The 14,150-nt window shown below is 51.1% G+C and overlaps 1 protein-coding gene across 3 annotated transcripts in view; it reads right to left on the bottom strand.

Annotated features, from left to right (window-relative positions):
• Positions 1-14,150, bottom strand: part of FAM83H (family with sequence similarity 83 member H) — a 197,761-nt gene that overhangs the window by 24,454 nt on the left and 159,157 nt on the right. For all 3 annotated transcript variants that reach the window (XM_068238220.1, XM_068238222.1, XM_068238221.1), the window contains exon 3: positions 11,239-11,403. In XM_068238220.1, the coding sequence (XP_068094321.1) occupies positions 11,239-11,403 (165 nt within the window). The remainder of the gene's footprint in view (positions 1-11,238; positions 11,404-14,150) is intronic.

Here is a 14,150-nt window from a genome sequence, read left to right as displayed (position 1 = left end):
GCTGTAAATGACAACATAGCAGAGAGAGGATAGATGATTATTTTATTGTCTGCTCCTGCCGCAATCTATAGAGGCGAGGACAATAGAACAGCTGGGAGACGGATGAGTCAGGCGGGGCCACAAGTCATCACATGTTACCATATGGCAGCCAGTACATCCAGGAGGCACGCCTGGGTGGCAGCGCACATTACATGTACATGTAAACACGCAGCAGCCTCTGTCAGGTCACACCCATCATTATAAGTATTCATATTATGGGACAATATGGCCACCAGAGGCGAGAGGAGGAGCCAGGGGAAGCGTCTGCAGCTCACACACTTCATACAGACCCCCAGCTCCACAGGAAGTGACCATCATTATATTATTATGGGATGGGACAATATGGCCGCCAGAGGCGAGGAGGAGGAGCCAGGGGAAGCGTCTGCAGCTCACACACTTCATACAGCTCCCCAGCTCCACAGGAAGTGATCATTATATTATTATTATTATGGGATGGGAAAATATGGCCGCCAGAGCTGAGGGAGGATCCAGGAGAAGCATCTGAAGCTCACACACTTCATACAGAACCCAGCTCCACAGGAAGTGATCATCATTATATTATTATGGGATGGGACAATATGGCCGCCAGAGGCGAGGGGAGGAGCCAGAGCAAGGGGCTGAAGCTCACACACTTCATAAAGCCCCCCAGCTCCACAGGAAGTGATCATCATTATGTTATTATTATTATGGGATGGGACAATATGGCCGCCAGAGCTGAGGGAGGAGCCAGGGGAAGCGTCTGCAGCTCACACACTTCATACAGACCCCAGCTCCACAGGAAGTGATCATCATTATATTATTATGGGATGGGTCAATATGGCCGCCAGAGGCGAGGGGAGGAGCCAGGGCAAGGGGCTGAAGCTCACACACTTCATACAGACCCCCAGCTCCACAGGAAGTGATCATTATTATATTACTATTATGGGATGGGACAATATGGCCGCCAGTGGCGAGAGGAGGAGCCAAGGGAAGCGTCTGCAGCTCACACACTTCATACAGACCACCAGCTGCACAGGAAGTGACCATCATATTATTATGGAATGGGACAATATGGCCGCCAGAGGCGAGAGGAGGAGCCAGGAGAAGCATCTGCAGCCCACACACTTAATACAGACCCCCAGCTCCACAGGAAGTGATCATCATTATATTATTATGGGATGGGACAATATGGCCGCCAGAGGCAAGGGGAGGAGCAAGGGGAAGCGTCTGCAGCTCACACACTTCATACAGACCGCCAGCTCCACAGGAAGTGATCATCATTATAGTATTATTATTATGGGATGAGACAATATGGCCGCCAGAGGCGAGGGGAGGAGCCAGGGCAAGGGGCTGAAGCTCACACACTTCATACAGCCCCCCAGCTCCACAGGAAGTGATCATCATTATATTATTATTATGGGATGGGACAATATGGCCACCAGAGCTGAGGGAGGAGCCAGGAGAAGCATCTGCAGCTCACACACTTCATACAGCCCCCCAGCTCCACAGGAAGTGATCATCATTATATTATTATTATTATGGGATGGGACAATATGGCCGCCAGAGGCGAGAGGAGTAGCCAAGAGAAGCATCTGCAGCTCACACACTTCATACAGACCCCCAGCTCCACAGGAAGTGATCATCATTATATTATTATGGGATGGGGCAATATGGCCGCCAGAGGAAAGGGGAGGAGCAAGGGGAAGCGTCTGCAGCTCACACACTTCATACAGACCGCCAGCTCCACAGGAAGTGATCATCATTATATTATTATTATTATGGGATGGGACAATATGGCCGCCAGAGCGGAGGGAGGAGCCAGGGTAAGCGTCTGCAGCTCACACACTTCATACAGACCCCCAGCTCCACAAGAAGTGATCATCATTATATTATTATGGGATGGGACAATATGCCCGCCAGAGGGAAGGGGAGGAGCAAGGAGAAGCATCTGCAGCTCACACACTTCATACAGACCCCCAGCTCCACAGGAAGTGATCATTATTATATTATTATTATGGGATGGGACAATATGGCCGCCAGAGGCGAGAGGAGGAGCCAGGGGAAGCATCTGCAGCTCCCACACTTCATAGAGACCGCCAGCTCCACAGGAAGTGATCATCATATTATTATGGGATGGGACAATATGGCCGCCAGAGGCGAGAGGAGGAGCCAGGAGAAGCATCTGCAGCTCACACACTTCATACAGACCCCCAGCTCCACAGGAAGTGATCATCATATTATTATTATTATGGGATGGACAATATGCCCGCCAGAGGCGAGAGGAGGAGCCAGGGGAAGCGGCTGCAGCTCACACACCTCATACAGACCGCCAGCTCCACAGGAAGTGATCATCATATTATTATTATTATGGGATGGGACAATATGACCGCCAGAGGCGAGAGGAGGAGCCAGGAGAATCGGCTGCAGCTCACACACGTCATTCAGACCGCCAGCTCCACAGGAAGTGATCATCATATTATTATTATTATGGGATGGACAATATGGCCGCCAGAGGCGAGAGGAGGAGCCAGGGGAAGCGGCTGCAGCTCACACTTCATACAGCCCCCCCGCTCCACAGGAAGTGATCATCATTATATTATTATTATGGGATGGGACAATATGGCCGCCAGAGCTGAGGGAGGAGCCAGGAGAAGCGTCTGCAGCTCACACACTGCATACAGCCCCCCAGCTCCACAGGAAGAGATCATCATTATATTATTATGGGATGGGACAATATGGCCGCCAGAGCTGAGGGAGGAGCCAGGAGAAGCGGCTGCAGCTCACACACTTCATACAGACCGCCAGCTCCACAGGAAGTGATCATCATTATATTATTATTATTATGGGATGGGACAATATGGCCGCCAGAGCTGAGGGAGGAGCCAGGGCAAGGGGATGCAGCTCACACACTTCATACAGACCCCCCGCTCCACAGGAAGTGATCATCATTATATTATTATTATTATGGGATGGGACAATATGGCCGCCAGAGCTGAGGGAGGAGCCAGGGGAAGCGGCTGCAGCTTACACACCTCATACAGACCCCCAGCTCAACAGGAAGTGATCATCATCATATTATTATGGGATGGAACAATACGGCCACCAGAGCTGAGGGAGGAGCCAGGGGAAGCGGCTGCAGCTCACACACGTCATTCAGACCGCCAGCTCCACAGGAAGTGATCATCATATTATTATTATTATGGGATGGACAATATGCCCGCCAGAGGCGAGAGGAGGAGCCAGGGGAAGCGGCTGCAGCTCACACACTTCATACAGACCGCCAGCTCCACAGGAAGTGATCATCATTATATTATTATTATTATGGGATGGGACAATATGGCCGCCAGAGCTGAGGGAGGAGCCAGGGCAAGGGGATGCAGCTCACACACTTCATACAGACCCCCCGCTCCACAGGAAGTGATCATCATTATATTATTATTATTATGGGATGGGACAATATGGCCGCCAGAGCTGAGGGAGGAGCCAGGGGAAGCGGCTGCAGCTTACACACCTCATACAGACCCCCAGCTCAACAGGAAGTGATCATCATCATATTATTATGGGATGGAACAATACGGCCACCAGAGCTGAGGGAGGAGCCAGGGGAAGCGGCTGCAGCTCACACACTTCATACAGACCATCAGCTCCACAGGAAGTGATCATCATTATATTATTATTATTATTATGGGATGGGACAATATGGCCACCAGAGCTGAGGGAGGAGCCAGGAGAAGCAGCTGCAGCTCACACACCTCATACAGACCCCAAGCTCCACAGGAAGTGATCATCATATTATTATTATGGGATGGGACAATATGGCCGACAGAGGCGAGGGAGGAGCCAGGGGAAGCGGCTGCAGCTTACACACTTCATACAGACCCCCTGCTCCACAGGAAGTGATCATCATTATATTATTATTATTATTATTATGGGATGGACAATATGACCGCCAGAACTGAGGGAGGAGCCAGGAGAAGCGGCTGCAGCTCACACACCTCATACAGACCGCCAGCTCCACAGGAAGTGATCATCATTATATTATTATTATTATGGGATGGGAGAATATGGCCGCCAAAGGCGAGAGGAGGAGCCAGTGGAAGCGGCTGCAGCTCACACACTTCATACAGACCATCAGCTCCACAGGAAGTGATCATCATTATATTGTTATTATTATGGGATGGGAGAATATGGCCGCCAAAGGCGAGGAGGAGGAGCCAGGAGAAGCGGCTGCAGCTCACACACTTCATACAGACCCCCAGCTCAACAGGAAGTGATCATCATTATATAATTATTATGAGATGGGACAATATGGCCGCCAGAGCTGAGGGAGAAGCCAGGAGAAGCGGCTGCAGCTCACACACTTCATACAGACCGCCAGCTCCACAGGAAGTGATCATCATTATATTATTATGGGATGGGACAATATGCCCGCCAGAGGGAAGGGGAGGAGCGAGGAGAAACATCTGCAGCTCACACACTTCATACAGACCCCCAGCTCCACAGGAAGTGATCATCATTATATTATTGTTATTATGGGATGGGACAATATGGCCGCCAGAGCTGAGGGAGGAGCCAGGAGAAGCGTCTGCAGCTCACACACTTCATACAGACCCCCAGCTCCACAGGAAGTGATCATCATTATATTATTATTATTATTATGGGAGAATATGGCCGCCAGAGCTGAGGGAGGAGCCAGGGGAAGCGGCTTCAGCTCACACACCTCATACAGACCCCCAGCTCCACAGGAAGTGATCATCATTATATTATTATTATGGGATGGGACAATATGGCTGCCAGAGCTGAGGGAGGAGCCAGGGGAGGCAGCTGCAGCTCACACACTTCATACAGACCCCCAGCTCCACAGAAAGTGATCATCATTATAGTATTATTATTATGGGATGGGACAATATGGCCGCCAGAGCTGAGGGAGGAGCCAGGGGAAGCGGCTGCAGCTCACATACTTCATACAGGCCGCCAGCTCCACAGGAAGAGATCATTATACTATTATTATTATGGGATGGGACAATATGGCCGCCAGAGCTGAGGGAGGAGCCAGGAGAAGCGGCTGCAGCTCACACACTTCATACAGACCGCCAGCTCCACATGAAGTGATCATTATATTATTATTATGGGATGGGACAATATGGCCGCCAGAGGCGAGAGGAGGAGCCAGGAGAAGAATCTGCAGCTCACACACGTCATACAGACCGCCAGCTCCACAGGAAGTGATCATCTTATTATTATTATTATTATTAAGGGATGGGACAATATGGCCACCAGAGGCGAGAGGAGGAGCCAGGGGAAGCATCTGCAGCTCCCACACTTCATACAGCCCCCCAGCTCCACAGGAAGTGATCATATTATTGTTATTATGGGATGGGACAATATGGCCGCCAGAGCTGAGGGAGGAGCCAGGAGAAGCGTCTGCAGCTCACACACTTCATACAGACCCCCAGCTCCACAGGAAGTGATCATCATTATATTATTATTATTATGGGATCAGACAATATGGCCGCCAGAGGCGAGAGGAGGAGCCAGGGGAAGCGGCTGCAGCTCACACACGTCATTCAGACCGCCAGCTCCACAGGAAGTGATCATCATTATATTATTATTATGGGATGGGACAATATGGCCGCCAGAGGGAAGGGGAGGAGCCAGAGGAAGCGTCTGCAGCTCACACACTTCATACAGACCGCCAGCTCCACAGGAAGTGATCATCTTATTATTATTATTATTATGGGATGGGACAATATGGCCACCAGAGGCGAGAGGAGGAGCCAGGGGAAGCATCTGCAGCTCCCACACTTCATACAGCCCCCCAGCTCCACAGGAAGTGATCATATTATTGTTATTATGGGATGGGACAATATGGCCGCCAGAGCTGAGGGAGGAGCCAGGAGAAGCGTCTGCAGCTCACACACTTCATACAGACCCCCAGCTCCACAGGAAGTGATCATCATTATATTATTATTATTATGGGATCAGACAATATGGCCGCCAGAGGCGAGAGGAGGAGCCAGGGGAAGCGGCTGCAGCTCACACACGTCATTCAGACCGCCAGCTCCACAGGAAGTGATCATCATTATATTATTATTATGGGATGGGACAATATGGCCGCCAGAGGGAAGGGGAGGAGCCAGAGGAAGCGTCTGCAGCTCACACACTTCATACAGACCCCCAGCTCCACAGGAAGTGATCATCATTATATTAATATGGGATGGGACAATATGGCCGCCAGAGCTGAGGGAGGAGCCAGGGGAAGCGGCTGCAGCTCACACACTTCATACAGACCCCCAGCTCCACAGGAAGTGATCATCATATTATTATTATTATGGGATGGGACAATATGGCCACCAGAGGCGAGAGGAGGAGCCAGGAGAAGCGGCTGCAGCTCACACACTTCATACAGACCCCCAGCTCCACAGGAAGTGATCATCATTATATTATTATGGGATGGGGCAATATGGCCACCAGAGCTGAGGGAGGAGCCAGGGGAAGCGGCTGCAGCTCACACACTTCATACAGCCCCCCAGCTCCACAGGAAGTGATCATCATATTATTATTATTATGGGATGGGACAATATGGCCACCAGAGGCGAGAGGAGGAGCCAGGAGAAGCATCTGCAGCTCACACACTTCATACAGCCCCCCAGCTCCACAGGAAGTGATCATCATTATATTATTATTATGGGATGGGAAAATATGGCCGCCAGAGCTGAGGGAGGAGCCAGGGGAAGCGTCTGCAGCTCACACACCTCATACAGCCCTCCCGCTCCACAGGAAGTGATCATCATATTATTATTATTATGGGATGGGACAATATGGCCACCAGAGCTGAGGGAGGAGCCAGGAGAAGCGGCTGCAGCTCACACACTTCATACAGACCCCCAGCTCCACAGGAGGTGATCATCATATTATTATGGGATGGGACAATATGGCCACCAGAGGCAAGAGGAGGAGCCAGGATAAACGGCTGCAGCTCACACACTTCATACAGACCCCCAGCTCCACAGGAAGTGATCATTATATTATTATGGGATGGGACAATATGGCCACCAGAGGCGAGAGGAGGAGCCAGGATAAACGGCTGCAGCTCCCACACTTCATACAGACCCCCAGCTCCACAGGAAGTCTTTCTAAACGTTGCCATACATCTAGCAATGATTGGCAGATTCGATCAAGAGACAATCCTCTCTCTGATGGAATCTGATTAGCGAGAGATCTGTCGGCTGATCATACACCACAGGGCGATTCCCCGATTGATTTCAGCATGAGATCTCTCTGGAATCAGCCTTGTAACGCAGCATTCACCATGTGCCCAACCCCCCCCCCCCCCCCCTCCGTGCCCAGTGCCCTATATGTTACCTGTCCTCCTGTTCCGTTGGCTCAGGACGCACTCCTTGCTCCATATAAGCACCCCACATGGCTGCCGGAGTAATGTGAGCACATGTGTGACATCACAAACTCGCCCCCGTGGAAGCCGGCAACCATGTGGGGAGGGTGTATATAGAGCAAGGAACATGTCCGGAGCCAGCGGAACAGGACAGGACAGACGTATAGGGCACTGGGCACCGGGTGGGGGTGCACATTACACATTGGGGGGCAGCGATGGGGGGGGTTTATACCCCTCCCCAGACAACCCCCAATAGTGCCAGGAATCCTGTATTTCCTATATGTGCACAGTAAATCAGTATTCCCGGTAGGAAATTTCCGCCAGTTGGACATCTGCTGCGCTCATTTGATTGCTGCCTTCTTCAGGCATAGAACTTTGTTTAAACTACCTAACCTGGCGATGTCGGGTAAAATACAGAGTGGGAGTGGCTGCAGTAGCTCCGCCCCTCTCTCAGCCTGATGGAGCAATACTTGCATGACATCTCAGCGGATCACACTAAGTAGGGGGGGGGGGGGGGGAGGAGGGGTGGAGGCTGGACTTCTCTGCGGATAACACTCAGTGCTAGAGATGGGAAATTCGGATCTTTTCAATGATCCGGATGATTCGAATCGGATCATTGAAGAGATCCGGATCTTTGATCCGAATCTCGGATCATTTTACTACCGGAAGCATTCGGGGGTGAAATGAACAGCAGGACAGGTCTGTGGACAGGAGAAGGGGAGGGAGTGGACACACAGAGAAGGGGAGAAGATGGACAGAGGGCAGGGAGTGGACAGAGAAGGGAGGAGGGACGAGCAGAGAGCAGAAATGTTTGCACACAATACCCACATGCTGAAGTCATATGCTTTACATGTATTTCACCTATATGCTCATCTGTACACTTTGAAAGAAAAGGTCGCACAGTGAAAGAAAGCATTCCCAGAAGATAAGTGCAGCTGTTTAGTGCCGAGTGCAGGAGGATTATATTGCCTTTCAATCACACTGTCTGCAAAGTTACTGAGCTGTGCTGAGCCAAAAGCTTCCAATGTGATCACTGTGCAGCACTACGGAACAGCCAGCCTATAATGGGCAGCACGTTATAGCCAGTATGTGTGCTCTACACATATCTGGCAGTGGCACCCATGTCCCCTCTCTCTCATCTACCTGTGGCTGCAAGGCTGGCTCCCATCCAACAGAGCGATCCATCTCTGCTCTGCTTCCAGAACCCCGCTGCCCGCTGAGAGGGGGCGTGTCGCTCCTGGCCCCACCCCTTTTGCGATCCGAATCGTTCATTTTGATGATTCGGATGATCGACTCATAAAATAGATTCGGATCAAAGATCCGAATCGTTCATGATCCGGACAACACTACTCCGTGCAGAGTCAGAGACACACAGAGATGGAGTATTGTCAGTGTAATGTGTAGAGCTTTGTTCTGTGCAGTGGTTGCAGAGGGAGAGGTGTCTATCTCTCCCCTTTCTCTGTAATTTGTTCAGTTACTGAGTTATCATAACCTGGTGACCAGTTTACTTTAAGGACACCTGAAGTGACAGTGATATGGTGGCTGCAGTAATGCCTGAATTACACCAGAAACAAGCATGCAGCTAATGCAGTCACACTTCAGTCATCTGATCTGCTGCATGCTGGTTCTAAACGTATTTAGAGGATTTGGGCCCGTTTCCACTACTTAGTGATGCAAATGCGGCTACCTAGCCACAACGCATAACTTCTGCCGCCGGCCGCATCACTTCTCCCGATGCGGAGGTGTATTGGAGGAGATGGGACGCAGCTGCGGGCGGAGGTGTATTGGAGGAGATGGGACGCAGCTGCGGGCGGAGGTGTATTGGAGGAGATGGGACGCAGCTGCGGGCGGAGGTGTATTGGAGGAGATGGGACGCAGCTGCGGGCGGAGGTGTATTGGAGGAGATGGGACGCAGCTGCGGGCGGAGGTGTATTGGAGGAGATGGGACGCAGCTGCGGGCAGAGGTGTATTGGAGGAGATGGGACGCAGCTGCGGGCGGAGGTGTATTGGAGGAGATGGGACGCAGCTGCAGGCGGAGGTGTATTGGAGGAGATGGGACGCAGCTGCGGGCGGAGGTGTATTGGAGGAGATGGGACGCAGCTGCGGGCGGAGGTGTATTGGAGGAGATGGGACGCAGCTGCGGGCGGAGGTGTATTGGAGGAGATGGGACGCAGCTGCGGGCGGAGGTGTATTGGAGGAGATGGGACGCAGCTGCGGGCGGAGGTGTATTGGAGGAGATGGGACGCAGCTGCGGGCGGAGGTGTATTGGAGGAGATGGGACGCAGCTGCGGGCGGAGGTGTATTGGAGGAGATGGGACGCAGCTGCGGGCGGAGGTGTATTGGAGGAGATGGGACGCAGCTGCGGGCAGAGGTGTATTGGAGGAGATGGGACGCAGCTGCGGGCAGAGGTGTATTGGAGGAGATGGGACGCAGCTGCAGGCGGAGGTGTATTGGAGGAGATGGGACGCAGCTGCGGGCGGAGGTGTATTGGAGGAGATGGGACGCAGCTGCGGGCGGAGGTGTATTGGAGGAGATGGGACGCAGCTGCGGGCAGAGGTGTATTGGAGGAGATGGGACGCAGCTGCGGGCGGAGGTGTATTGGAGGAGATGGGACGCAGCTGCGGGCGGAGGTGTATTGGAGGAGATGGGACGCAGCTGCAGGCGGAGGTGTATTGGAGGAGATGGGACGCAGCTGCGGGCGGAGGTGTATTGGAGGAGATGGGACGCAGCTGCGGGCGGAGGTGTATTGGAGGAGATGGGACGCAGCTGCGGGCGGAGGTGTATTGGAGGAGATGGGACGCAGCTGCGGGCGGAGGTGTATTGGAGGAGATGGGACGCAGCTGCGGGCGGAGGTGTATTGGAGGAGATGGGACGCAGCTGCGGGCGGAGGTGTATTGGAGGAGATGGGACGCAGCTGCGGGCGGAGGTGTATTGGAGGAGATGGGACGCAGCTGCGGGCGGAGGTGTATTGGAGGAGATGGGACGCAGCTGCGGGCAGAGGTGTATTGGAGGAGATGGGACGCAGCTGCGGGCGGAGGTGTATTGGAGGAGATGGGACGCAGCTGCAGGCGGAGGTGTATTGGAGGAGATGGGACGCAGCTGCGGGCGGAGGTGTATTGGAGGAGATGGGACGCAGCTGCGGGCGGAGGTGTATTGGAGGAGATGGGACGCAGCTGCGGGCGGAGGTGTATTGGAGGAGATGGGACGCAGCTGCGGGCGGAGGTGTATTGGAGGAGATGGGACGCAGCTGCGGGCGGAGGTGTATTGGAGGAGATGGGACGCAGCTGCGGGCGGAGGTGTATTGGAGGAGATGGGACGCAGCTGCGGGCGGAGGTGTATTGGAGGAGATGGGACGCAGCTGCGGGCGGAGGTGTATTGGAGGAGATGGGACGCAGCTGCGGGCAGAGGTGTATTGGAGGAGATGGGACGCAGCTGCGGGCAGAGGTGTATTGGAGGAGATGGGACGCAGCTGCGGGCAGAGGTGTTTTGGAGGAGATGGGACGCGGCCGTGCGATGTAGCATGCTGCAGATTCTCGGATCGCACCGCTCCGCACAACATGCACACAGTGGAAACTCTTCCATTGCCGTGCATGTGTTTCAGGACACCTGCAGTGCGATGCGGCTATGTACCCGCATCACACCGCTACTAGTGGAAACGGGCCCTAAATGTATTAAAGGGAAAAGGATCATCAGGGCTACCAGGCAACTAGTATGGATTAAATGGAAATCAATATGGCCGCCCCCATGTCCCGGTCATGATGTAACATCTCTTCAGCTGGAGCCCCCAGAGGAGGAGGAGATAATCCCAACACATCACTTATTCTCACCTCTATGAAGTTCAGATTGACGCGGCATTTGGTCGCCATGTCCAGGAAGTGCTCGGCGTTCATCTTATCTAGGATAATATAGACGGCCACACGGCGGGAAGCTGCGTCCAGCAAGTCTGACAGGATGTCCACGTCGGTGAAAATGTCCATCACTATGGCGATAACCTGCAGAAAGAAGGAGGAGTCTATAGTGAGCAGATCACCACGGGAGCCGCATAGAGACTGATAACTTCAATGTTATTATACGGCTATCAGCAATGCCATCATCATTATATCACTATTATTATTATTACATGACTGATTACTGAGATTATTATTATAACACTTGTGTTGTTGTCGACCTCGTATATAAGAGCCGACCCAAATATTTCACCCTCTTAAAGGACACCTGAACTCTTGCACAGCACAGAAGGAAAACAGAGAAATGCACCCTGTATGTATTTAGAGAGATTAGCCTGTCTAACTCCCCCTCATCTGTGACTAATCATAAGTTGTTATTTGATCTCTCCCCTGTGTCATCTGACTGCCATGGCAGATAGGCTCATTTGTAAACACAGGATGATAAGAATATGTCTGCTTCCATGAAAGCAGGAAGCAGACACTCTGCAGATTTATTGCAGGATTTGTATCAGCTGTAATACAGAAATGTTTTTCTGTAAATGTTATTATGCTGTTGCTTATCTTAAAGAGCAGAGAGGGCGTTCTGAGTTCAGGTCCGTGGCATTTTTTTATGTCTCAAATATAAGCCAGTGAAGTTGTGGCCAAACGTTGTGTCAGCGGAAGAAATGATACAGAAGGGTAACAGTGAGGCATGTATGAGGCAAGATACCAGGAGCAATAATAAGGGTAACAGTGAGGCATGTATGAGGCAAGACACCAGGAGCAATAATAAGGGTAACAGTGAGGCATGTATGAGGCAAGATACCAGGAGCAATAATAAGGGTAACAGTGAGGCATGTAGGAGGCAAGATAGCAGGAGCAATAATAAGGGTAACAGTGAGGCATGTATGAGGCAAGATACCAGGAGCAATAATAAGGGTAACAGTGAGGCATGTATGAGGCAAGATACCAGGAGCAATAATAAGGGTAACAGTGAGGCATGTATGAGGCAAGATACCGGGAGCAATAATAAGGGTAACAGTGAGGCATGTATGAGGCAAGATACCAGGAGCAATAATAAGGGTAACAGTGAGGCATGTATGAGGCAAGATACCAGGAGCAATAATAAGGGTAACAGTGAGGCATGTATGAGGCAAGATACCAGGAGCAATAATAAGGGTAACAGTGAGGCATGTATGAGGCAAGATACCGGGAGCAATAATAAGGGTAACAGTGAGGCATGTATGAGGCAAGATACCAGGAGCAATAATAAGGGTAACAGTGAGGCATGTATGAGGCAAGATACCAGGAGCAATAATAAGGGTAACAGTGAGGCATGTATGAGGCAAGATACCGGGAGCAATAATAAGGGTAACAGTGAGGCATGTATGAGGCAAGATACCAGGAGCAATAATAAGGGTAACAGTGAGGCATGTATGAGGCAAGATACCAGGAGCAATAATAAGGGTAACAGTGAGGCATGTATGAGGCAAGATACCGGGAGCAATAATAAGGGTAACAGTGAGGCATGTATGAGGCAAGATACCGGGAGCAATAATAAGGGTAACAGTGAGGCATGTATGAGGCAAGATACCAGGAGCAATAATAAGGGTAACAGTGAGGCATGTATGAGGCAAGATACCAGGAGCAATAATAAGGGTAACAGTGAGGCATGTATGAGGCAAGATACCAGGAGCAGTAATAAGGGTAACAGTGAGGCATGTATGAGGCAAGATACCAGGAGCAATAATAAGGGTAACAGTGAGGCATGTATGAGGCAAGATAGCAGGAGCAATAATAAGGGTAACAGTGAGGCATGTATGAGGCAAGATACCAGGAGCAATAATAAGGGTAACAGTGAGGCATGTATGAGGCAAGATACCGGGAGCAATAATAAGGGTAACAGTGAGGCATGTATGAGGCAAGATACCAGGAGCAATAATAAGGGTAACAGTGAGGCATGTATGAGGCAAGATACCAGGAGCAATAATAAGGGTAACAGTGAGGCATGTATGAGGCAAGATACCAGGAGCAATAATAAGGGTAACAGTGAAGCGTGTATGAGGCAAGATACCAGGAGCAATAATAAGGGTAACAGTGAGGCATGTATGAGGCAAGATACCAGGAGCAATAATAAGGGTAACAGTGAGGCATGTATGAGGCAAGATATCAGCAGCAATAATAAGGGTAACAGTGAGGCATGTATGAGGCAAGATAGCAGGAGCAATAATAAGGGTAACAGTGAGGCATGTATGAGGCAAGATAGCAGGAGCAATAATAAGGGTAACAGTGAGGCATGTATGAGGCAAGATACCAGGAGCAATAATAAGGGTAACAGTGAGGCATGTATGAGGCAAGGTACCAGGAGCAATAATAAGGGTAACAGTGAGGCATGTATGAGGCAAGGTACCAGGAGCAATAATAAGGGTAACAGTGAGGCATGTATGAGGCAAGATAGCAGGAGCAATAATAAGGGTAACAGTGAGGCATGTATGAGGCAAGATACCAGGAGCAATAATAAGGGTAACAGTGAAGCGTGTATGAGGCAAGATACCAGGAGCAATAATAAGGGTAACAGTGAGGCATGTATGAGGCAAGATACCGGGAGCAATAATAAGGGTAACAGTGAGGCATGTATGAGGCAAGATACCAGGAGCAATAATAAGGGTAACAGTGAGGCATGTATGAGGCAAGATAGCAGCAGCAATAATAAGGGTAACAGTGAGGCATGTATGAGGCAAGATAGCAGGAGCAATAATAAGGGTAACAGTGAGGCATGTATGAGGCAAGATACCGGGAGCAATAATAAGGGT

This window comes from Hyperolius riggenbachi, chromosome 5, assembly GCF_040937935.1.
Source record: "Hyperolius riggenbachi isolate aHypRig1 chromosome 5, aHypRig1.pri, whole genome shotgun sequence".
Lineage (NCBI taxonomy): Eukaryota > Metazoa > Chordata > Amphibia > Anura > Hyperoliidae > Hyperolius > Hyperolius riggenbachi.
Note: the sequence above shows the minus strand (reverse complement) of the source record. Positions and strands in the feature narration are given on the sequence as shown.